Source organism: Tiliqua scincoides, chromosome 7 (assembly GCF_035046505.1).
Source record: "Tiliqua scincoides isolate rTilSci1 chromosome 7, rTilSci1.hap2, whole genome shotgun sequence".
In the NCBI taxonomy this organism is placed as follows: domain Eukaryota; kingdom Metazoa; phylum Chordata; class Lepidosauria; order Squamata; family Scincidae; genus Tiliqua; species Tiliqua scincoides.
Genome location: NC_089827.1, coordinates 12560152 through 12584414, shown reverse-complemented (window position 1 = coordinate 12584414; position 24263 = coordinate 12560152). Strand labels below are relative to the sequence as shown.

General features: G+C 42.3%; 1 protein-coding gene across 5 annotated transcripts in view; it reads left to right on the top strand.

Moving 5' to 3' along the window:
• The window catches only part of ST7 (suppression of tumorigenicity 7), a 107364-nt gene that overhangs the window by 58064 nt on the left and 25037 nt on the right, over positions 1 to 24263 (top strand). For all 5 annotated transcript variants that reach the window (XM_066633257.1, XM_066633256.1, XM_066633260.1 and 2 more), the window contains 6 exons: positions 6205 to 6364; positions 10860 to 10914; positions 12053 to 12168; positions 12616 to 12691; positions 13844 to 13998; positions 22350 to 22447. In XM_066633257.1, coding sequence (XP_066489354.1) covers positions 6205 to 6364; positions 10860 to 10914; positions 12053 to 12168; positions 12616 to 12691; positions 13844 to 13998; positions 22350 to 22447 — 660 coding nt within the window. The remainder of the gene's footprint in view (positions 1 to 6204; positions 6365 to 10859; positions 10915 to 12052; positions 12169 to 12615; positions 12692 to 13843; positions 13999 to 22349; positions 22448 to 24263) is intronic.

Genomic DNA, 24263 nt, shown 5'->3' with positions numbered 1-24263 from the left:
GAGAGCATTCACACTTGCAAGATGTAATGCTCTTCCATCAGCCTTGTTAACGGGCAGGTTCAGTGGTATTCCCTACTCAGACAGGAAATGCAAGTGTGGTAGGGATTGTATTGAGACTATAACACATACCTTTTTCTACTGCCCACTACATGATGTTTCACACAAGAAATATCTAGGCCCGTTGTTAGCTAGGGTGCAGGGCTGGGAGGACTCAATCATGCTTCAGTCTCTCCTTTCCACACCTGACTCTGAGACCCTTGATAAGGTCGCTTCCTTTTTATCTGGGGTAATTGCCAGGCAGAGCTCTGGGACTCTGGGCAGTGTGTGAGGAAAAGATTGATGTCTATGTTGTGTTGTCTTTGTATATTTTTGTTTTGTTTTGTTCTTTCTCTGTATTTTATGCCAATAAAGGTCTTACTGAACTGAGACTGTTTTGTTCTTTCTCTGTATTTTAGGCCAATAAAGGTCTTACTGAACTGAGACCTTATGGTTGATATCGGAGCATCTGTTTCTAAGCAGAGGAACCAAATTTAAGAGCACATTGTAGTGCATTTACAGCACATTGTTCTAATGCAGATTCTCTAATATGCATTTGAATCTCAAAAAGGCTATCACTTAATGATTTTTTTAAAGAATCCCATAACAAATCACAAATGAATACAGCACATTCCCAGTGCATTTGTGATTTCTTTGTTTCCATAAATGCATGTAGCTAATACACCAGGGCAGTGTAATTATCTACATCTCTAGTAAGCTGATCCTATGTTCTGTGGCCCAGCGGTAGCAGGGTGTAGTCCTGAGCACAAGATTTCAGTTTGATTCACGGGGTATCATCATCATCATCATGTGCTGAGGTCTAGCTTGTCTCTCTGTCCTTGGGACAGAAGCTGCTTTAGGCAGAACTTCAGAAAGCTTGGAAGTGGCGAATCAAGACAATGCCTTGTGCTGCATTCTGTTCACCGTGAGGGCAGTCCTATTACCCTGATATACCAGCACAGCTGCAACAGGGGGTTTTGTTCTGTTTTTAGGACCACATGAGATAGAGGTGGACAGCTCTATACCATCCATGCCTAATTTGGAAAAGAATGTTTTAGTTACAGTGGTACTCCCAGTGTCTGCAGACCTGGCAACCACAGATTTGACTCACTGTGGATGCTGTAGATATTGGGGGAAAGCCTGGTTTGCTCGTCAAGCTGTAAGTGGCCATAGGTTCATGTATCTGTGGATTCACATATCCATGGGGGGGTCCTGGAATGAATAATACACCCTTCCCAAAATAATTAAATCGCTATTTAATTTTTATTAAGATCACTGAACCATTCATTCATTCATACATTCATTCACTCACTATGCAATACTACCCTTCCTCCAACCTGCTCAGGGTGGCATACGTTGTTCCTTCCTGCCTTTTGTTTCCTCGCAACAACCCTTTGAGATCAGTGAGACTGAGAAATAGTGACTGGCCCAAGGTCACCCAGGAAGCTTCTTGGCTGAATGGGGATTTGAATTGGGACCTCCCAGGTCCAAATCCAATTCCCAAATACACGCATCACCAGAAGCAATTGACAATTTTAGGACGGGGCATAGTCAAAGAAAATGGTGATGCACCATTGCCCCATTCCTGCTGGTTTTTTGGCTTAACTTTTGATGGCATAAACATATTTCAGTGGGGTTTGGTTCATTGCATTCTGCCTGAAATTCTGCACTGAATGATATAAAACATATTATTCAAAAATACCAAGTTTTTAACATTTTGTCACCCCCCCATGCACGTCACCTGGTGCAACCCGCACCTCCTAGCAATGTCGCTACTGCAGTGTCCTTTCTCTGGGTCCTGTCTGTGGAACTTCATATGCTTTTTCAAGATACTTAGTGAAGGAAAGGCTCATTACTTCTGGCTTTGATTTCAGGAGGACATTGAGACTTAAACCTTGCACATAAAGGGGAATTTCCATATAGGAAACTAGACTTAACAGCCAAAGCATGGCAGCATAAAAAACTTCTCTAAGGCATCAGCTTCCTTTTCTCCTAACATCTCAACCAGCAATGGTGGGATGTTGGCTGAAAGCAGAAATCCACTCCAAAATTATAAATAAATAAATAGACTTTATTTTTATCCCGCCCTTCTCCCCAAAGGGACCCAGGGCGGCTTACAACATATTAAAAAAAACAAATTAAAACATAATTTAACAGATAAAAACATATTAAAAACACATTAAGAGAAACCATAGAAACAGTAATCGGATAAAAGTCAGAATAAAAAGAGCATAAAACAGCAGTTCAAGGAGGAATCACGCCTGTAAAAAACTAAAAGATGTATAAAAGATGTTTAAAAGGCCATAGAGTCAGAAGGCTTGTGTAAACAACAAGGTCTTCAGGCCTCGCCGAAAGGTCTCAAGGGAGGGAGCCATTCTCAAGTCAAAGGGAAGGGAGTTCCATAACATTGGTGCCACTACTGAGAAGGCCCTATTTCTTGCCGCCGCCCCACGTACCTCTTTAGGCAGCAGCACATGTAAAAAGGCCTTCTCTGATGACCTGAGAGGACGAGCCGGATTGTATGGGAGTAGGTGATCTCTAAGATAGCCTGGCCCAGAGCAGTAAAGGGCTGTAAAGGTCAAGACCAGCACCTTGAATTGGGCCCGGAAACGAATGGGCAGCCAATGTAGCCCCCGGAGAAGCGGACTGACAGAGTCAAACCGCCTACCTCCAGTGACCACAAGGACCGCCGCATTCTGCACTAATTGCAGTTTCCAAACCGTCTTCAGGGGCAGCCCCACATAAAGCGCGTTACAATAATCTAACCTCGATGTCACCGTAGCATGACATCTCCCCAAAAAGCATTTATAGGCTTTAGCTTTGACCCTAGTATTTTCACTGTCGTAACTATGAATAACAGACATGTTATCCTATAGACATGTCTTGAGCTGTTTTGCTGATAGCAGAAAACACAGTTTAACACAGGAACATTTACTTGCTTAACCGAGGCAGTGAGCCTGCAAGCTAGAGGGAGGGGACTAACTGAATGTTAACAGGAAGCAGGACACAGTTTCTGTGTTCGAATGTATGTTTAGAGGACATATTAACTAAGATGTTTTAATCAAGAGCTGCAAGCTCTCTTCCATCCCCGTTGCTATTTAATGCATGCTCACCAGAGATACCTCTGAGAAATAACCACCTTTGCTGAAGCTGTTCAGAGACCTTCTGCCTTGTTGTTTTCAAGCAATAGGGAGATCATTATGTGATTAATGTACCTTGGGTATTATTTGAACTTACATTACCTCAAGGCACATGATTCATCCTCAGAGAGATTGCAATTTTCTTGCAGGTGTGAATAAAAGGTTTGCAGACCTACATCTGTACGGTTTTAAAAGGAACAATTCCTTGCAAAAAGCCCCAACAAATTCCTACGCTGAAACAATGACTCCCAAAACTGGGGTCTGGTGCAAATCTCCTGACCAAGTTCAAATGTAGGTAGCATTGATAATTGATGCTGTTCGGGATCTCCGCTTTTAGCGGATAGGACAGGACAAGAAAGCCAGGCCTGCAGGGGAAGAGATGAAGAATGTGAGAGAGCAAAGCAGTGTTGTATTTGCTGTTCAAGGGTGCATTTCGCGAACAAACATCTCGATCAGTAATTTTCAACATTTTTCATATCACGGCACACTGACAAGGTGCTAAAATTGTTGGGGCACACCATCAATTGACAAGGTAGACTGTGCAGCCAGCCAGGGCCTCACATCCCCCAATGGCCCTACTAATATATGACCCTCCTGTAGCACACCTACAGATCATCATCAGCCTCTTTGCCCCCTGAAGAGCTGGTGAAGGTCCAAGGAGACCCATTGCAAAGTGGAAGGCTTACGGAGGGGACAGGGGATTTAAATCTCCTACCCCCACCCCAAGCTCCTGATCCATCACTACCCTGCTTTTACAGCGTGCTCTTTTTTGGCACAGCTGCACCATTGGGAGGAAGGGAAAGATAGGGTTGGGCTCTGTGGCTGACTGCTGTCCATCCAGTGACAGAAACTTGAACTGTTGCCATGTGACCTAACAGCATTCTGAAGTGGGGTCATCTGAAGATTTTTTTGGTTGTGTATTCATTGTTCTAACTGTTAATTGGTTGTGTTCCCTGTCTTTAATCTATACAATCAAGAAAATATTGTCCATATTCATTAGACCCAAGAATGGCTGCCATAATTGAGACCTGCGTGTCTTACACAAGCATTTTTGTAAGAAATGTTATTTCACAATAAGCATTTTATTTACTTAAGTTACTGCTGTTGTGATTTTTGCCTCCGTGTCCCTGTGGTAATTTCTCTTGGAATAGCAACTATATGTTCTGATTTTGGCAGGTTGTTTCCACTGAGTCTAATTAACAATTAGAAGAACTTGGAGCATTTGCGGAGTGTGTGGCAAAGCCAAACTCTGCTGTTTGAAAATGATCACTCTGATTGGATTTATGCCATGTCTCCTAATCACCATATAAATTTCACTTATCCAAGCTTCGCTTCAGTGAAACGCAGACAATGGTGATTGAAAATGAATTGAGCATGTTGTTGTTAACTATTAGAGCTGTGTAATGCAGTGGTGGAGAGACTGTGAGTCAGGAAATCCCATCTTCAAATTTTGCCTCTACTGTGAACTCAGGAGGTGGCCTTATCTCACCCACAGCCATTCAACCCTCTCCAACATGTTGTACTGTATTGAGATAACACTGATCTATCTCAGTGTTTTTCAAGGTTTGTCCTCCACCCTGCCTCTTCACATGGTCCACCTATTTGAAGTACTCCTGGAAGTAACTGGTGATGGCATCATCTCTCCCAACCCACTTACTTCTGGGTTAGGAGGCCAGATGTGACATGATAAAAACCAGTAAGAGGCTCAGAATGGATGGGAGGGCTCTTTGAGCATGGGAAAGCATGCTTTGGAGCTCTGCCTGCCAAGTCAAGCCACCTACAACTGTTGCATTGTGTTCCTGGTCTTGCTGCCAGGGTTCCTGCAAATACCACCAGACACCAAGTATTACTGATGGACTGTACAGCTTTTTGAGAAACACTGATCTATTTTACAAAGCTGTTTTTAAGCTCTCCGTGCTGTCGGTTAATTGTTAGACTCAATTATCTATGTCTAGGAAAAAAACATAGACATTTTGTTAGTTTGAGTTAATATATTTTAGAATTTAAGTACTTCTTTTGTGTGTGTGTGTGTGTGCAAAGTTTATTTATTTATTACAGATACAGGTGAGGAAAATGGGTTAGACTTAGGGCTGGGGCTACTCAGGTTACACATGAAAGTATTGGCCATAGATTACAACATGCGTTGTTCCAAAAAGAGAAATCAATGACTGAAAAGAAAAATACTCATCAATACAAAAGTTATCATATTTGTCATTATGATTTATCTAAACAGTCAATATTATTTAAAGTTATCTATCCAGTCATAAAAAGGCTTCCAATATCTTCTTACTCTACCTAAATCTCTCTCTTTCATTCTTTCTGTTAAAACCTCCATTTCTGCTATTTCATAAATTTTATCTATTAAATTTCTCTAGTTGGAACATCTGTAGATTTCCACTTTTGCGCATACAATATTCTTGCCGCTGTACTGATATGTACAATAAGGTGTTTCTTATATTGGTCTTTAATTTCTGATGTCACATTTAGGAGGAATTTTTCCAGTTTGAATGGTAATACGCAATTCAATATCTCTTGTAAAAATTGATGTCTCATTTTCCAATATTTCTTTGCTTTTTCGCATGTCCACCACATATGATGTAAAGAGATTGAGGGAACTTTTTATTTCCAACACTTGTTTGATGACCCAGGGTACATTTTTGCTATCTTCCCTGGAGTTAAATACCATCAATAAAACATTTTATATAAATTCTCTTTAAAAGATACCGCTTTAGTAAGAATTTAAGTACTTCTTAAATACCATGGCTTTGCAATATTTCTCTTGCAGCTCTCAAACACTATAGGATAAACACCATAGGAGGTTTATCCTATGTGACTGTTACGTTAAGCAAATTTGGCCACCCCTGCTCTATAAGATGCAATGTGCACTTAAAGGTAGTGTATAAGTACATAATAATAGTTCAAAGAAATATATACAAAAGTATAGAATGAAAGCTTTTTTTTTCTTTTTTTTTTAAAGAAGTCTCAGGGTCACTAAATATGTGTATCTTTTATTCTGTTTCTGCTATAGATATTTGAATGGTGGTATTTTCGCAAGTATGGGACGTCATTTATTGAGCAGGTCTCTGTGAGTCACTTGCGCCCTCTGCTGGGTGGGGTGGACAACAACTCTCCCAACAATTCCAATGCAAGCAATGGAGATTCAGATTCCAGTCGGCAGAGTGTTTCGGGTAAGGGAGTGCTTTTTGTCTCGTACAAGTTGTTGGCTACAGTAGCTCTTTCTGCATGCTCTTATTTATTTTTAAGCACTTATTATTATTATATTTAATTTCTAAATAATGTACAAAGTGAATTTTTCCCCAAAGCTATTTGTAGAGAAAGAAAAGGAAATTCAAGTAATTATGGCATTTGCTTTGTGAAAAACTCTTAGGCTGCAATCCTAACCACACTTTCCTGAGAGTAAGCCCCACTGAACAAAATAGGACTTATTTCTGAGTAGACCTGGTTAGGATTGTGCCCTTAGTGTAACTAAAATATCAGACACAAATTCCTTCCTTCCCTGAACCTTACAATGAAGTGTTTTAATAGTAATATGTATTTACATGCCAACTCTTTTTGCTTCTGTTGGTTAAAACTAGTTTTTAAAGAAAATTAATGTTTAGAGGCTGGTCTCCTGAAGTGTTCCATATGTTGTTCCAATAGTTCATACAGTCTTATAAGGTATGTTAAACTGAGGCATAACTACTGCTTCAAAGATGCCCCATGAGCATCTTGATGGCAGAGGTGGGGATTTGAACTCCTATTCCACTAGTTCTGTTCAGGGCCTGAGGCAGGTTGAAGGGTCAGCTCAGGCAGTGGGACTGATTGAAGGTAGAAGTGATGAGACGTGCCCCATGGGGCTTACCTGCTTGATTCTTGGGTGGGGAATGGCTTCTCTTCACTCAAGAGCCAGCCAGGCTGAGAGCGGTTGCTGCAGGAATTGGCAGAGGTTAGAGAATCAGCCACTTCTGTACCCCTGCTGGCTGTTCCTGTGCAATCCCCAAGTCTGGTCTGGGAATCCAGTTGGAAGAGGTGCAGTGTTTGAAAAATTGACCAGTTCTCAGTCCAGAAGGGGCCTGAGAGCCAGCTGATTACACAAGACAACACACATTTTGCTTCCTTAAACATTACATCAATTCCTGGGTATATTTGGGGTGCCGATTCCAAAAATGGCATCTGTTTTGCCCTATCACGTCTAGTTTTGGAGACATAGTATAGCCTCATTAGTGAATGGTTCAAGTAGCTTCCTCATGAGGAAGCCTACACCATGCCTACACCAAGCCTACACCATGGCTTCCTCATGAGGAAGCTGCTTGAACCATTCACTAATGAGGCTATACTATGTCTCCAAAACTAGATGTGATAGGGCAAAACGGATGCCATTTTTGGAATCGGCACCCCAAATTCATATCAAACCACCATAAAGTTTGGGAAAAACCTTTCTGACCCTCAATTTTGTAGGCCTGTGTTATCCAACTGCTGAGCAAAGAGAAAGCAAGGATAAAGTAGGCACATCTAAAGTAGCGCAACCCCCCCCCCCTTCCCCCAGCAGCTAGAGAATCAGTAAGCTCTGGAGCTCCTTCTGGTCAGAGGTTCAGCCTGTTCTTTACTCACTGCCACCTCACGGTACAGGAATGGGTGGCAGCAGCAGCTCAATAGTTGCTGATTCTTGAACCATTGCTGCCTCTTCCCTCCCCCCTCCTCGCCCATTCTCAGGCTGGCATCTGCATGGGAACTGATGACAAATCTCCTTGATGTGTAGTATATGCCATCAAACACAACCTAGAGCAGACTTAACAAGGTGCTCCCATTAGGAGCATGTCTTATCCCAACTTGTGTACTTCTATTTTTCATTGAAAAGAACACTCAATTTTTTAAAGTGGAATTGAAATGCAACCTGAAAGGCAGTTGCATTAGGATGACTTTATTACTAGTAGTCTTTTTTCCACTGAGCGTGCTGAAATTTTCTCCTCCCATAGACTTTGGGATGTATTTGGGTATTTGTTCCAGGAATCTCAACTGCACGTTCTCTCTCTCTCAAAATATTTTAGCATAACTAAAATATACAATCCCTGACTTTCTATTTTCTTTGTCATTTGCTGATAATTTTCCTCTGCTGATCGATATTAATGTAGCTTGTCTGTACTTCCTTGCTTGTGCAAGGTCAGCAGCTTGTCCCTATTTTATTTTATTTTATTTTTTCCAATAGCAGAGCTGGAATTAAAGCAGGAGATTGTTGCGGATAGTCTCACTGATTTACAGTGTTAACTGGACAGTGTAATTTTGCCCAAGAAATAAACAGGCCCATGGGAATAAAACTAATTGCTTGGGTATTCTGTTCTGTAATCCACCCACCCTCAACATGTGAACCCTCTTGCCCAGCAATCATACTGAAGTTGAATCATGGCAGCAAATCAGATTGGCAACTGGCTTTTCTGGAGTGAAACCATTTGCAACAGAAAATTTGCAATGAAAAAGCAACTTTAAAAGGATTGTCCATTTAGACAGAATATTCCTGGCTCATTTTTGAGCCAGAGTTCGCTTCCAGGGCTTGTCTGCACAACAAAGCTTAGACTGGTGTTATTTCTCTGTTTACTGGTTACCTTTTTGCTGTTAAGTAATTGTGTCTAGAGAAATGCCTAAATGAAGTGGAAACAGAAGCAGTCCACAATCTTTATGCCTTCTTTTTTCTTTCTCTTTAAATCCTCTTAGAATTCTTGAAACCCCTTTTGTGTTCATCTTGTTCTCTGTTTTGCCTTTTGATTGAGAGTTTTATTATGTGTCCTTGTTTCAGTGTGCAAACCTGCACATTTAAGAAAGAGAAGAGCAAAAGCATACTGAGAAGTGTAGGTTCAGGGCATGGGGAATATTTTTGGACTGAGCTTGTAGCTGTGTCCCTTTTTTTAAAAGCAAGAAACACCAAAAACATATAAATAATGCATATTCCTGCTTTCTGCTTTGACTTCTGAACTGGAATGCTTGGCTTTTGAGCTGTGCAGGAACTACAAAGGAGCAGGAGCGCAGTGTGTTATGGGACCTTTGGCTGATTGCTGCTTAGGTTTGAAGCCTAAATTGATGGTGTCACTTCCAGCCTTTACATCATTTCCAGGTTAATTACATCACTTCTAGTGGGTCCCGACAGATTGGCATTCTAAATATGGGTCTCAGTTCTAAAAAGTTTGAGAACCACTGGATTAATTTGAAGCTTCTCCTACTACTTTTTCCAGATACTGCTAAGTTTTAGGTAGGATATGCAAGAATATGAGTCTACCTGTCCTACTGAATGGTCTGCGTTGATGGAACGCCATAGGCTGCATTCCTAACCACACTTTCCTGAGAGTGAACCCCATTGAACAAAATAGGACTTACTTCTGAGTAGACCCAGTTAGGATTGTGCCCGTAGCTGCCCAACTGCTAGATTCTGGATCATTTCCCACCTAGGAAAAAATTGGCTTCAGTACTATTTTAGTCAATGCAAATTAGCATCAACTCTTAGCATCTGTCACAGTGTTATGCCCAGGAGTTTCCATATCATGCATTAGCTGATAGGAACTTTCCCACTCTCTTTTTATATGCAGGTTAGTTGGGAAAGATCAGGAGCACATAGGAGATTCCCTCACTACTGATTTATTCTAATTGGAATAACTGAAATTCCAACTGGAACTCCCAGCAGTTTTCAACTGTGACTTCCCCCTTTTCTGTTTAACATTATGGGCCTGATCCATCCGATTGGACATTTTTAAGCCTCGCTGACCTCGGTGACAAAGTTAAGCATCCTCTTCATTATTTCCCATGGAAATTAATGGAATTTAACTTTGATTGGTTTGTATTTTTAGATCACAGTTCAGAATCCCACAGGACACTGTGCACATGCAGTGTCCTATACATACATACATACATACATACATACATACATACATACATACATACATACATATCTTTCTTTCTTTCTTTCTTTCTTTCTTTCTTTCTTTCTTTCTTTCTTTCTTTCTTTCTTTCTTTCTTTCTTTCTTTCTTTCTTTCTTTCTTTCTTTCTTTCTTTCTTTCTTTCTTTCTTTCTTTCTTTCTTTCTTTCTTTCTTTCTTTCTTTCTTTCTTTCTTTCTTTCTTTCTTTCTTTCTTTCGTGTTTGGGAATGTCTGTTCTGTGTAAGCATGCTATTAAGGACCATAGGTCATTGGTTAAACCTCCAGTAGAAGGATCTTGAGAGGACAAGGCTGGGCAAGACTGCCTGAAAATTGAGAGGGGTCACTGACATTAGGCTAGATAATATTGGCCTGGATGAACCAGTGTTCTAATTTAGTATAACTCACCTTCATCCGTAGGTAAATAATTCTTTGTCTGCTAGGATAAAACAGGGCAGCCCTAGCTCAGGCAGTATACTATAATCTCTCTCACCCTCTGGTGGATTTTTAATATGAGAACCACAGTGAACTGCCTTGAGTCATAGAGAATGGTGGAATATCAATCATTAAAACAAAATTAAACAAAATCTGCACATCAGAGGCTCCCACTTGTGCCTCTTTTTACAATGAACACATTTTAGTCCTCTGGTGTTGTTTTTCCATTTGTGTGCTTGGCTTGCACCTTGGATGACTCAAATGACAATAATTTTGTTTCCCATTAGTGTTTACTGGTAATTAGAAGACAATTCATTAAATCGGGTTTTTTTTTCTCAATTGTGACAGAATGCAAAGTCTGGCGAAATCCACTAAACCTATTTAGAGGAGCTGAGTATAACCGGTAAGTGCTTCAGAGAAATGTTGTTCGAATATGGCAACCCATTTAGAAAGTACTTAATAGCATTCCTTCATTGCTGCTGTAGAGCTTAAGCACGTAGGATCTCATCCAAGCAATGTTGCTTTTCATGTTCAAACCCCATTCCAGACTCAGTGTTGCATTCAGCATACCCTTCTCAGTCTGGGTCAAGCACTCCAATAATCACTGGAAAATATTTAAATAGAGCTCCTAGCAGTAATTGAGGCTCCTGCTCCCAACCCAGAAACAGCTTCCTCTGAAAACAGTGGAGTCATACACAATAGCTAACTGAAAACAGATGCACCTGAAACATGGGCAAGACTGAGGTGTAGCGAACCTAGGACATTTTCCAGTCCAGTTGAGCCTGTGTTCAAGATCTCTTTAAAACAGGCATTCCTGTTTAACTTTTTCTAGTTCTTAGTGTATAGCAGGCCCTTAGGGTACATGGGGCATCAGTTCCATGGACAATGAAACCCGCAGAGAGCCAGGCTTGCAGCGCCAAAAGCACCACCGGGGGGCCACACCAGGCCCTCTGGAGGTCATGCTGGCCTCCCAGTCTCTTCAGAAGGCCTCCTGGACTCAACTTGAAGCCACTTCTAGTTCATGTCCATGACTTTCAGTTGCATCTGGGAGTCCAGGAAGGCGCTTGGAATGGGCCACAGACCTTCCCCAGCTTCAGAATTCCTCCCAGATGTGGCTGGAAGTCACGAAGGCGAACCAGAATTGGCTTCTGGTTGCATCCAGGAGGTCCTCTGAGCCGCAGCATCCACAGTTACTTAAATCCTCAGATGCCAAGTTCATGAATAAGGAGGGCCCACTGTATAGGAAAGTTTCCAGTACATAGCAGTCAGACCCAACAAGACAAGAACTGAACATCTTTCCCCCACTTCCATCCTAGTATAGCTGAAAACTTTCTGAAATACACATTTGTATCACAGTAGACATGTAATGGTTTCTCTTTGCTTGTGGAAGTGGATATATCAGATAGAATGATTTCCAAGAACTTGGAGAGTAGTTATGGAAAGATTGATCCAGATGAGTTTGTGATGGATGCTTCTGCTTTAACTCTTATGGCATAACACAATTTGAGTTTTTCTAACCAAATCATCTGGTGCCTCTGCAGGTATACGTGGGTGACAGGAAGAGAACCTTTGACGTACTATGACATGAATCTTTCTGCGCAGGATCATCAAACGTTCTTCACGTGCGATACAGACCATTTAAGGCCTGCCGATGCCAGTAAGGATTTTACTGAATGTGCCTGGAAAGTTTTGTGTTGGAGGGAATACCAAGCCCTGTTTTTTAAAAGGTAGAAGAGAGGTGCTTTCAGATTAACCAGACTTTGCTCGTGGCTTAATTGCTTCCTTGGAGAACTGGTCTTGATGATGGTTTTTATCACTTTAGACCAGTGGTTTCCTGTCTTCCCTCTAATCTTCAAGGGGAGTCCACTGAGCCATATGATGGCTGCGAAGGGGCAGCTCTCAATGATGATGTCATCCTTTTGCTGAGCTCCAGAGAGCCAATAGGGAAGCTGTGTCGGGCTTGACTTCCAGCTGTGCGGCTCAGAGGGAACACTGGTTGCAATGATTGCATAAAGCAATTGTTATGGAATTGCAGGCTAGACAGAATGTGGAGATAACCTGTCAAAACATATCTGTAATTGATACAAATATTTGGTTCCAACAGTAATGCAAAAGGCGTGGAGAGAGAGAAACCCCCAGGCCAGAATTTCTGCTGCACATGAAGCCTTAGAGTTAAATGAGTAAGTGTACTTACTTTGGAGAAAAATATCCTGATTGATCTAGAGACTATCCCGAATAAATTCTTATCATGAAGAGAGCTAGGTACAAAGTGAGAGAGCTGATATTAAGGAAGTCTGCTCCCTTATATGCAAAGTCAGCCAGGGAATCTGTACTTCTTTTTTTTAATCTGTTGATACCAAAGTTATCCTACCATGGCAAAGTTTTCAATTGGTTGCTGTCTAACAGAAGATAATGGAAAATGGAAAAGTTAGGAATGAAACCAGGAGCAGGTTTCTGCAGTTCTGATTATGACCGTATTGTTCTTAAACATGTGATAGCCTTTGTATTTTCTGGGCTCCACTGTCAGTGTTTCAGGTTTAAAATTGTGATTTCTCTGGCCTGAGATAAATGGCCAATTATTTATTTGAAGTGTAGTCCATGAACCCAGCTGTTCTAACACATCCTGCCTTCCCTCCCCATGTATGCACAGCTGCTGGGACATGCAACGTCCTGAGCCCAGTAGGTCAAGGGAACCACTAGTCAAAAAACTTTGGGAACCACTGGTTTCATCCACTGGTTGTAGGCAGTTGCATTGCTGCAGTGGGGTAAATAGCCCACACACTTATTTTTAATAGAATGCACCTTTATTTTATGAGATGTATAACCTGCCTTTCTGTGCAGGAACCCATAGTAAAGATCCGTACTGCGTATGGGTGCAGAAGAAACAGATCCAGTTCCTACCTACTTCAAATGGAAATAGGGTCCTTCCAGATCTCCACTGTCGGCAGCTGGAGCCCCATGATTGGGGAGAGCGCTGGCTTGCAGTCTGCTGTCCTCAGCCTTAGCCTTAGGTGCAATCCAGTGCATACATCTAGTTTCTGTGTGTGTGCTTCAGTGAAGCTCTCCTTTGCTTCAGTGGTGAAACAGCTCCAGTCTTTGCAAAAACAGAACTGATCTCCTCCATTTATTAGGGCAGGTTTAGTATGCTTTGGAGACCCTCCTCGACCATGACAAATGCCAGGGAGGAAGGGCCACAATGAATACCAGGGCATGCTTGTATCCTATTGCAAGAAGGCAGGCAAAACCATGTGTTCATCTGGTATATCCTTAGTGAATAACTTTTATTAATTTCCATATTGATTTTTTGCTCTTGTTGTTTATTTCACTGATAGGTGTGCCACTGCTTATATTCTCTTGGCAGAAGAGGAAGCAACAACTATTGTGGAAGCAGAAAAACTCTTTAAACAGGCACTGAAGGCTGGTGAAGGCTGTTACAGGCGTAGCCAACAGTTACAGCATCACGGTGCCCAGTATGAAGCTCAACACAGTAAGTAGTTCTCTGATGAATAGGTAGGGGATGCTTAAGAGGCAGATTTCTGCACTTCACTAGGAGCAGTTGTTCTTAGGGAAATGAATCAAGCACTGCACTCTTTACAGTGATTTATACCCAGGGGTCTGTGTGTGTCTGCAGGAGAGTATACAGATTGTGAAACTGGATATGACATTCCAGTTCTTGTAAATTTTTGATTTCCTTATTTTTGTTTAAAAAAAAAAAAGGCAAGTTTCTAGTCGTTATGGTGAGGAAGATGTAGTTGAATGGGAATTAGAAGCATAGCTACAGGGGAGTAGTGCAGTAAGTACTGAAGGTGCCGCACCACGTAAGTGGCTGTTCCCACTCACCTTCGGAGCCATTCTGGGCAGCAACTGCAGCGCACAGGTGCGTTACCCTAACTGCCCTGAGTGAGTGGGAGGGAGTGCTTACAGGTCACTTGCAGTATTTACCATTCCACTCCTCCTGTAGCTACACTGCTGGTGGTAAATGTCTCTTTGTTTTTCCACGATTAGAAAATCCTGAATAAATTATGTAAGAGCGCACTACAGAATAAATTATGCAAAAATAATCAGCTTTGTCTAGTTTAAACAGTCTCCAGAGTTCAGCTTTAAATTAATTAGTGTAGAATCTGGATTACCCTGACAGAGCTTTATTTTTTTAAAAAAAAAATATTACAGGCACTGATTAGAATTAAGTAGTATAAAGTAAAATCTTAGCTAGAAATAAAAGAAGAGAAAAAAATTAATATGTTGAGAACTGAGAGGCAGCAGCCATTGAGGGAAATGCAATTATTGGGTGCCCTGCAGATGCCTGATCTTGTCTGATCTTGGAAGCTAAGCAGGGTCAGGCCTGGTTAGTACTTGAATGGGAGACCGCCTGGGAATACCGGGTGCTGTAGGCTTCTACCGTAGTCTTTCGAGACTGAAGGTTGCCAACCATAATCTTGGAATGTCTGAAATGAATGGGGAAGTATTAGCATCACCACCCAAAGGGGTGTCTTTGTTAGTCTGTAGCAGCAAAAGCAGCAAAGAATTCTGTGACACATTAAAGGCTGGCGCATATATTTCAGCATACATGTGCAAATATAAGAGAAGACTGTAGAGAAAAAATTACAATACTGAAGATAACAGTAGGAACATCTAGAAACCAGCCTGGGAGTGTTTCTGTTGTCAAGGACATTCTGCTATAGTTTTCAAAGTGACAATCCTCCAGCAGAAAAACTTTGAAAGGAGATTAAATTTAAAAAAATTAAAATGCTTGATTTGTGAGCCAGGATTGTGCAGTGGTTTGGGAGTTGGTCTGGAAGTTCCAGATTCAAATCCCCACTCAGCCATAAAGCTTCCTGAGCTATCTTGGACCAGTCACAGTGTCTCAGCCTCACATAAGAACATAAGAACAGCCCCACTGGATCAGGCCATAGCCCCATCTAGCTACACTAACCTGCCCAACACTCAATTTTAGTGGATGTCCCCTGGTTCTGGTATTATGTGAGAGTGTAAAAAGCATCTCCCTATCCACTCTGTCCATCCCCTGCATAATTTTGTATGTCTCAATCATGTCCCCCCTCAGGCGTCTCTTTTCTAGGCTGAAGAGGACCAAACGCCGTAGCCTTTCCTCATAAGGAAGGTGCCCCAGCCCCGTAATCATCTTAGTCGCTCTCTTTTGCACCTTTTCCATTTCCACTACGTCTTTTTTGAGATGCGGCGACCAGAACTGGACACAATACTCCAGGTGTGGCCTTACCATAGATTTGTACAACGGCATTATAATACTAGCCATTTTGTTCTCAATACTCTTCCTAATGATCCCAAGCATAGAATTGGCCTTCTTCACTGCTGCCGCACATTGGGTCGACACTTTCATCGACCTGTCCACCACCACCCCAAGATCTCTCTCCTGATCCGTCACAGACAGCTCAGAACCCATCAGCCTATATCTAAAGTTTTGATTTTTTGCCCCAATGTGCATGACTTTACAGTACTTACTGACATTGAAGCGCATCTGCCATTTTGCTGCCCATTCTGCCAGTCTTGAGAGATCCTTCTGGAGCTCCTCACAATCACTTCTGGTCTTCACCACTCGGAAAAGTTTGGTGTTGTCTGCAAACTTAGCCACTTCACTGCTCAACCCTGTCTCCAGGTCATTTATGAAGAGGTTGAAAAGCACCGGTCCCAGGACAGATCCTTGGGTCACACCACTTTTCACCTCTCTCCATTGTGAAAATTGCCCATTGACACCCACTCTCTGCTTCCTGGCCTCCAACCAGTTCTCAATCCATGAGAGGACCTGTCCTCTAATTCCCTGACTGTGGAGTTTTTTCAGTAGCCTTTGGTGAGGGACTGTGTCAAACGCCTTCTGAAAGTCCAGATATATAATGTCCACGGGTTCTCCCAAATCCACATGCCTATTGACCTTTTCAAAGAATTCTATAAGGTTCGTGAGGCAAGACTTACCCTTACAGAAGCCATGCTGACTCTCCCTCAGCAAGGCATGTTCGTCTATGTGTTTTGAGATCCTATCTTTGATGAGGCATTCCACCATCTTACCCGGTATGGATGTTAGGCTGACCGGCCTATAGTTTCCTGGGTCCCCCCTCTTTCCCTTTTTAAAAATAGGCGTGACATTTGCTATCCTCCAATCTTCTGGCACCGTGGCTGTTTTGAGGGACAAGTTGCATACCTTAGTCAAGAGATCAGCAACTTCATTCTTCAATTCCTTAATAACTCTAGGGTGGATGCCATCAGGGCCCGGTGACTTATTGATCTTTAATTTATCAATGAGATCTGAAACATCTTCTCTTTTAACCTCTATCTGACTTAACTCCTCCCTCAGGAGGGGCCGTTCGGGCAGCGGTATCTGCCCTAGGTCTTCTGCTGTGAAGACAGATGCAAAGAACTCATTTAATTTCTCTGCCATCTCTAAGTCTCCTTTTATCTCCCCTTTCCCTCCCTCACCATCCAGAGGGCCAACCGCTTCTCTGGCGGGTTTCCTGCTTCTAACATATTTGAAGAAGCTTTTATTATTCCCCTTAATGTTGCTGGCCATGCGTTCCTCATAGTCTCTCTTGGCCTCCCGTATCACCTTCTTACATTTCTTTTGCCACAGTTTATGTTCCTTTTTATTCTCCTCATTAGGGCAAGACTTCCATTTACGGAAGGAAGCTTCCTTGCCCTTCACAGCCTCTCTAACTTGGCTGGTTAGCCATGCAGGCACTCTCCTGGATTTAGTGGAACCCTTCTTTCTTTGCGGTATACACCTCTGCTGGGCCTCTGTTACTGTTGTTTTAAGCAGCCTCCATGCACTCTGGAGAGATTGGACTCTTTTTACCCTCCCTTTCAACCTCCTTCTAACCAGCCTCCTCATTTGAGGGAAGTCTGCCCGTCGGAAGTCAAGGGTTTTTGTTAGAGATTTGCCTGGTATTCTTCCCCCAACATGCATGTCAAAACGGATCGCAGCATGATCACTGTTCCCCAATGGCTCAGTAACGTTTACATCTCTAACCAGGTTCTGCATACCGCACAATATTAAATCCAGAGTCACCTGTCCTCTGGTGGGCTCCGTGACTAGCTGCTCTAAGCCACAGTCATTTAGCACGTCAAGAAATCCAGTTTCCTTATCGTGACCAGAACACAAATTGACCCAGTCAATATGAGGATAATTGAAGTCCCCCATGATTACAACCCTGTCCCTCCTTGTCACCTCCCTGATCTGTTTCCTCGTTTCAAGATCCCCATCCGATTTCTGGTCTGGAGGATGATAGCACGCCCCCAGTATTACATCGCTGCACAAGCCTGGTAATTTAACCCACAGAGATTCTACAGTGGAGTCGGACCCACCTTCATTCTCTACTTTGCTGGATTCTATCCCTTCCTTAACATAAAGGGCCACCCCACCTCCAACACGCCCCTGCCTGTCCCTCCTGTAGAGTTTATAGCTCGGGATTGCAGTATCCCACTGATTCTCCGCATTCCACCAGGTTTCCGTTATGGCCACTATGTCAATGTTTTCCCTTGTCACCAGACATTCCAGTTCTCCCACGTTTGCTCGTAGACTTCGGGCATTCGCATAAAAGCATTTATACACGGAATGCCCCAGGATGGGCTGCTTATTTGCTCCTTTGTCCCCGCATCCTCTCATTGTGCCAAACCGTCTATCACATCCCATCACGCTACCTTTGCCAATTTCTTCTCCTACCCTGCCTTTGTCTTGTTGTTCTCTAACCTCCCCATCCTCATCCCATAGGGATGAGGAGTCCCGAACCGGATGCCCCTCGGGTCCTGTCGGCCTTCCCCCAGGGATCAGTTTAAAAGCTGCTCTGCCACCTTTTTAATGTTATGCGCCAGCAGTCTGGTTCCATTCTGGTTCAAGTGGTGCCCGTCCCTCTTGTACAGGCCCCGCTTGTCCCAAAACGTTCCCCAGTGCCTAACGAATCTAAACCCCTCCTCCCTACACCACCGTCTCATCCACGCATTGAGACCCCTGATCTCCGCCTGCCTAGCTGGCCCTGCGCGTGGAACAGGTAGCACTTCAGAGAACGCTACCTTTGAGGTCCTGGCTTTCAGCTTCCTGCCTAAAAGCCTAAATTTGGCCTTCAGGACCAGGGCTGTGAGGAGGGGAGGAACAGTGTACGCCACCCTGAGCTCCTTAGAGGAAGGCAGGTATACTCGCTTAGATGGAAACTAGGGGCTGACTTGAAAATACTTTCCCACTCAGCGTTAATATGGTAAAGTGGTCTTGTGAAAGTGTCCCAACATCATATGAAGTCGAATCTCAAAAAAAATGCTTGTAATTTCTGGGACTGTGATTATTTGGAGCATCCCCATTGTTGAAACATTGAGGCCCAAATCCTAACCAACTTTTTTGCACTGACATAGCTGTGCCAGTGGGGCATGTGCTGCATCCTGCAGTTGGATGGCAGTCATGGAGGCCTTCTAAAGGTAAAGGAATGTTTGTTCCCTTACCTCAGAGTTGCATTGCCCTTGCCTTGGTGCTGGAAAGTAGGTTAGGATTCCGCCCTTAGATAAATATTAAGGCTGAACAGTGGCCTCCCTGTGTGTGCGTGCGTGTGTGTATGTGTAGAGGGGGAGGGATTCCAGAATGTGGAATAAATATAAGCAATTAGCAGTATTTTTATAAACAGAGAATTCAATTTTCACAAAATCTGGGTTGGAAGGAACCCTACTGGGGTCACTATTAAGGAAAATGCCTTGTGTCTGCAGACCCAGTGATCTTGTGAAAAATTAAGATGTGAAAAGAGAGACTGCTTGTGAGTTAGGTGGGTTGGACAAGTGGTGAAAAGAGTATGAGATGGGCTGGTAGTACAGGAAGGTATTGCAGAAGGGACTTAAAAGCCAGGGCAGGTTAAACCCAATGAGGTTTCTGAATGCAATTGGTGAGAAGATGGATGTGCACTCTTGACATGATGCAGATTTTTCATTGTGGGTAAACTCGACCCTCTTTGTTAAAACCATTATGGCTTCCCAACAGCTTTGTATATACAGAGCAAAATACAGAAGTACAGTGGGTGCCCTTGGTGTCTGTGGGGATCAGTTCCGTCCCCCCCTCCCCCCCGCACGGATACTGAAATCCACAGAAGCTGAAATTGTGGGGTTGGGGTCACGGTGCCACAATAATTAAAAAATAATTATCTGGAGGCCTTGTAGAGAAGTGTACAGAACCTCCCATTGACTCAGAACACCTCCTGGGTGCAACCAGAATTCAACAACACAGGAACACACCATCGCTGTCCGGAATGGCTCTGACAGCAGGTGGGAGGGGCCACTGACACAGCGTGTTATGGTGCCTGCAGTTCTTACTGCATTGTCCCCCCAGTAGCTACACCACTGGTTGCATGATATTGAATGCAGCTGAAAGAATTTCCCCTCCTGCCTTAATTTCTTTTCTCTTTGAAAATCAGACCTTTCAACCTGTTGCTAAATCTGCCTGAAAAGTATAACCGTAACTTTAGGATAATTTATATGTGTTCTGAATGCTTTTGGCTTACATCTTGCTTTTATTAGGCGGGGCTTGAAAATGTGTCTGCCATTGACTGCAAATCTTGAATGGACTTATAAAATACATGAAGTTAATCTGGAGCAGGTGTGTTGTCTTTCGACCACACATTTTCTACTTGATTCACAACCTATGTTTTAAAGAGGGCATGTTAAAATTGCAGAAAGAATATTATGCTCGAGTCACAAAAATACCAAAAAATAAATTTATCTATTGTTGCATTCTTCAATAAATAGTGCTATCTGATTCTCCATCCTGTCATTTCTGGAATTTGTTTCTACCTATCTGTGATTGGAGATAGCTACGAAGTCACAAGCAATTATGTGACAGAAAAATTCAATGTGTATGTCAGCAACAAATATATGAAAATCTTGCTGAGCAGGATCTATCCTTCTCTAGTGTAGATGAGACTCAACACTCAGTAGTTCAAGCTGCATTCACCCCTAACAGACTCCCCAGTCCACTCTACATAATAGAGTTATCAAAGTTCCTCCACTGACTTTTCCCATCTTTCAAGCCCCTCTCTATTTCATTTATCAAACTTTTTGACTTGGCTACAATATGATATCTGTACCACTTGATCTTTTATTTCATGTATCAGTTCATTGACTAAGCCCCCTTTCTGAGGCAATTCCTTGAATATTATTGTGTTTGTAGCATTTGCACTCAAAGACCTCTCCTATTTTATTTTGTTTTTTCATAAGCTAATATCTCCTTCAGTGTTAACAACTCTGGCCACTTAGCACAATTTTCCCAGGACTTGAAACCTGACTAGTACGGGAGGGTTCATCAAAAGTCATTATGCCGCCACTGATACACAAACACTCATACAACCAACATAACTTAATCCATTTTTGCCCAACCTACAGGTGTACACATTTGATCCATGTTGTGTATATACAATGTTGGGCAGAAATGGCTTAATTATCTTACAAGTCTTATTTGTAAGATATTATTACTTGTAATATTGTAATTACAATATTATTTGTATTACTTGTAATATTGTAATTACTTGTAATATTACTTGTAATACTTGTAAATTATTATTATTTGTAAGATATTTGTAAGATATTATTTGTAAGACTATTATTGTACAAGTCTTGATAGTTGCTACACTGACTCCACTGTATCTAGAAGGTCTGGTAAATAGTGATGTCTCTTTATATGGCTATAAGATCCTCATAAAAAGGATCATAAAAGTCTTCATAAAAGTTCTCTTTGACTGCTTGTGGTATTGTGCAAGCTACCTTCTTGCTTCTAGTCAGTCACATCCATTAAAACCTGTACTAGGTTTCTTAGCTGCCTTCTAATTTCTTAGCTGCCTTCTAATTAGCTGCCTTCTAATTTCAAACTAAGTATCCATTGCATGTTTATAAGGGCCAGTTCTCATGATCATCGGGTACATGGAGGCTGCAGGAGCTCTGTCGTTCACATTTGGTCTCTCTCTGTGGCAAGCCAATTGTATGTAAGCATCAGTGCATACAGGCATTTTACACTCCACTGCAAACCACTTCTAAATGTGAACTATCAGTGGTGTGTAAAAAATGTGATCTTTTGCCCAATGATGCATACGTACATACTTCTAGCTTGCACTGGAATGCCAGCATGCCTGGTGAATTCGAGTGGCATTCTTAAGTTTTTCGTACGTGGTTATGTACATCAGCCTAAATTGTCTTTTAAGGAACTCATTTACAATGTGATAAGAACATCCTGGAGGAATGATTGTCTTAACAATGTGACTGAATGCATCTCCAGGCTACCGGAACTGAGTCGCTTTTCAAAGCAGAAACTACATTTCAGGAAGATGTTAATAGCCAGCTTTTGCAGTAAACTATACAGGAAATAATCTGGAAGACACAATTGCAGTTTGTCATTCAAGCTGTAATGGGTGGGAACTTCGGGGAGTTTGCAAGGACAGAATTAACTCTTCTTTTGATAAAGCAAGTTCAGTGTGTTTTAGCATGCAAGAATGAATCAATATCAGTGATGTGATGTATTGATAGCATGTCATAGGCACAAGGCTAAAACCTCCACTCACATTCCTATAAATGTACATCATGACTAACACCATTAGTGACAGGTTGGCTCCAATTCTAGATCTTTGTAACTAATGGCAAAAGTCAGTCTGTGGTTTTATTATATTCTTCCCAATATCTTTGATATTCAGCAATAGGAGTTCCACAGAAGGGCAATACATTTCACTTTGGAGATGTTAAATGGACCTTTTGTTCTGTCTATATCTGCAAGCACTCAATCTCTTAAACCCTTTCCCCCTCCTCCTTTCTCTCTCTTTCTCGTTTTCTCTCTCTCTTTCTCTCTCTCTCTCTCCCCAGGACGGGACACTAATGTATTAGTCTACATTAAAAGGAGACTGGCTATGTGTGCAAGAAAGCTGGGGAGGACCAGGGAAGCTGTGAAAATGATGAGAGATGTGAGTTTGTGTTAATATTTGTCTATTACTCTAACAATCAAAAAACATAGCAAGGATGCTCATTTTGCCTTCTAGTCAAGCACCATATACAACCATGGTGATAGTATCTATAATGCTTAACTTATAGAGCAATCCTATGCATGCTTACTCAGAAGTAAGTCACATTGGGTTCACTGGGACTTTCTCCAGTTAAGTGTGCAGTGAATTGCAGCCTTAGGTTCTTTTTTGTGGGCCTTTTTGAGAATTATCTGTCTTGAATGCTCCAAAAGTGGTATAATAATGTAACAAAAAATCATAAAAAGAACCATGTTAGGGGTGGGAAAAGGGAGGCGCTGGAAATTGGCCAGCTAAGGCATTGGCAAAGGGCCTGTGTTTGCCAAAGGGTGCACCTGGCCGGCCAAGCCCTGAATCCCAAGTTCTGGTAGCAGTGGTAGTGTGCAGTGTGCCATCAGGGAGTAGGCTAGCACATTATGGTGGTCCAATGCTAGGCTCTGCCCAGGGCCCCCAATAACCTGGCATCAACACTGTCTCGGGGGTATGGTTCATATCCAACTAACCAATCCTCTCCAGGTAGCTGACCTGAAGCCTTCGTCTCTCCTACTGAGCTCATCCACATTCCTTCCATACCATTGTCTGCCATTCTCTGCTGCTTCTGGTTGCCATATATCCTTACAACTATGGCTTAGTGTGTGTGTGCATAGTAACCATAAAGGAAATAGTACATTTGAGATTTGGATATCAGTTGTTGGAAGGGGCAGCTCGCCTTGGGAGATGAGCTAGTGTCTTCACAATTGAATTCCTCTCATTTCTTCCTAAGCTTCTTTGAATTTATTAGCTCACTGCTAGCAATTTTTTCAATATACGCCCCTCCGGATACGGAAACAGAGAATACAGGGGAACCCTATATAAATAACGGCCCCCTGTGCCCCCCTGCTTTGTTTGTAGCAATTGAAGCACAGATGTTTCTTCCTTAACAGAGGAACATTCTTGCTTAACTGAGGAACATGATGTGCAGGCAAGAAGCCTGCACGCTACAGGGGGGAGACTAACCGAACAGGACAGTTCCTGCTTCCTGTTAACGTTTGGTTACTCTTTCTCTAGCATGCAGGCTGCCTTGCCTACATGTCGCTCTTCATTTAAGCAAGAATGTTCCTCTTCCTCTGCTAAAAGCAAGAAACACCTGTGCTTCAACCTGTACTAAAGAAAAGTGAAGGTACTGTAAAGATCGCATTGGTTGGCACAGGGGGCGTGGGAGGCCCTAGGAACTGTGGTTAACTGAAATCACAGATACTGGACCCATGGATATGGGAACATCTGTAACGTCATTGTGGAACTTTTGGGTGTTGGACTACTGTTAAGACATACTTGTAGCAGCAATTCTCAACATCAGGATCTTGACAGGTGTGGCCATTAATGGTGTGGGGTGTCTATGTGAAAGGCTTTATCTCTCTATGCAGGGGGATCTCAGGCCAGCTGGGTGAGCCAATTTTTGAGTCATGTAAAAACAGAACCAAGTAAGACCCTTAAGTTGAAAGGGAATGAGTGTTGTCTTGTCATTTCTTTTAGCAGACAGATAATTTTCTGGGAAGATGGAATTCTAGATAGTTTCCATATGTTTGATGGCCAGTTTCCTAACTTCCATAAATGTTAGTGTTTCAGGAGACAGAATGAAGACTGTGCTTGTTTGAAAGGCTAAAAACATGTGTGCCTTCTTCTTAACCCAAGGCGATAAGATGCAGGGTTAAGAGGTGAATGATTCCATCTGGGAAGCAAGACCAATAATTTTAATTAATATGATGAAGACTTAGTTGAATAT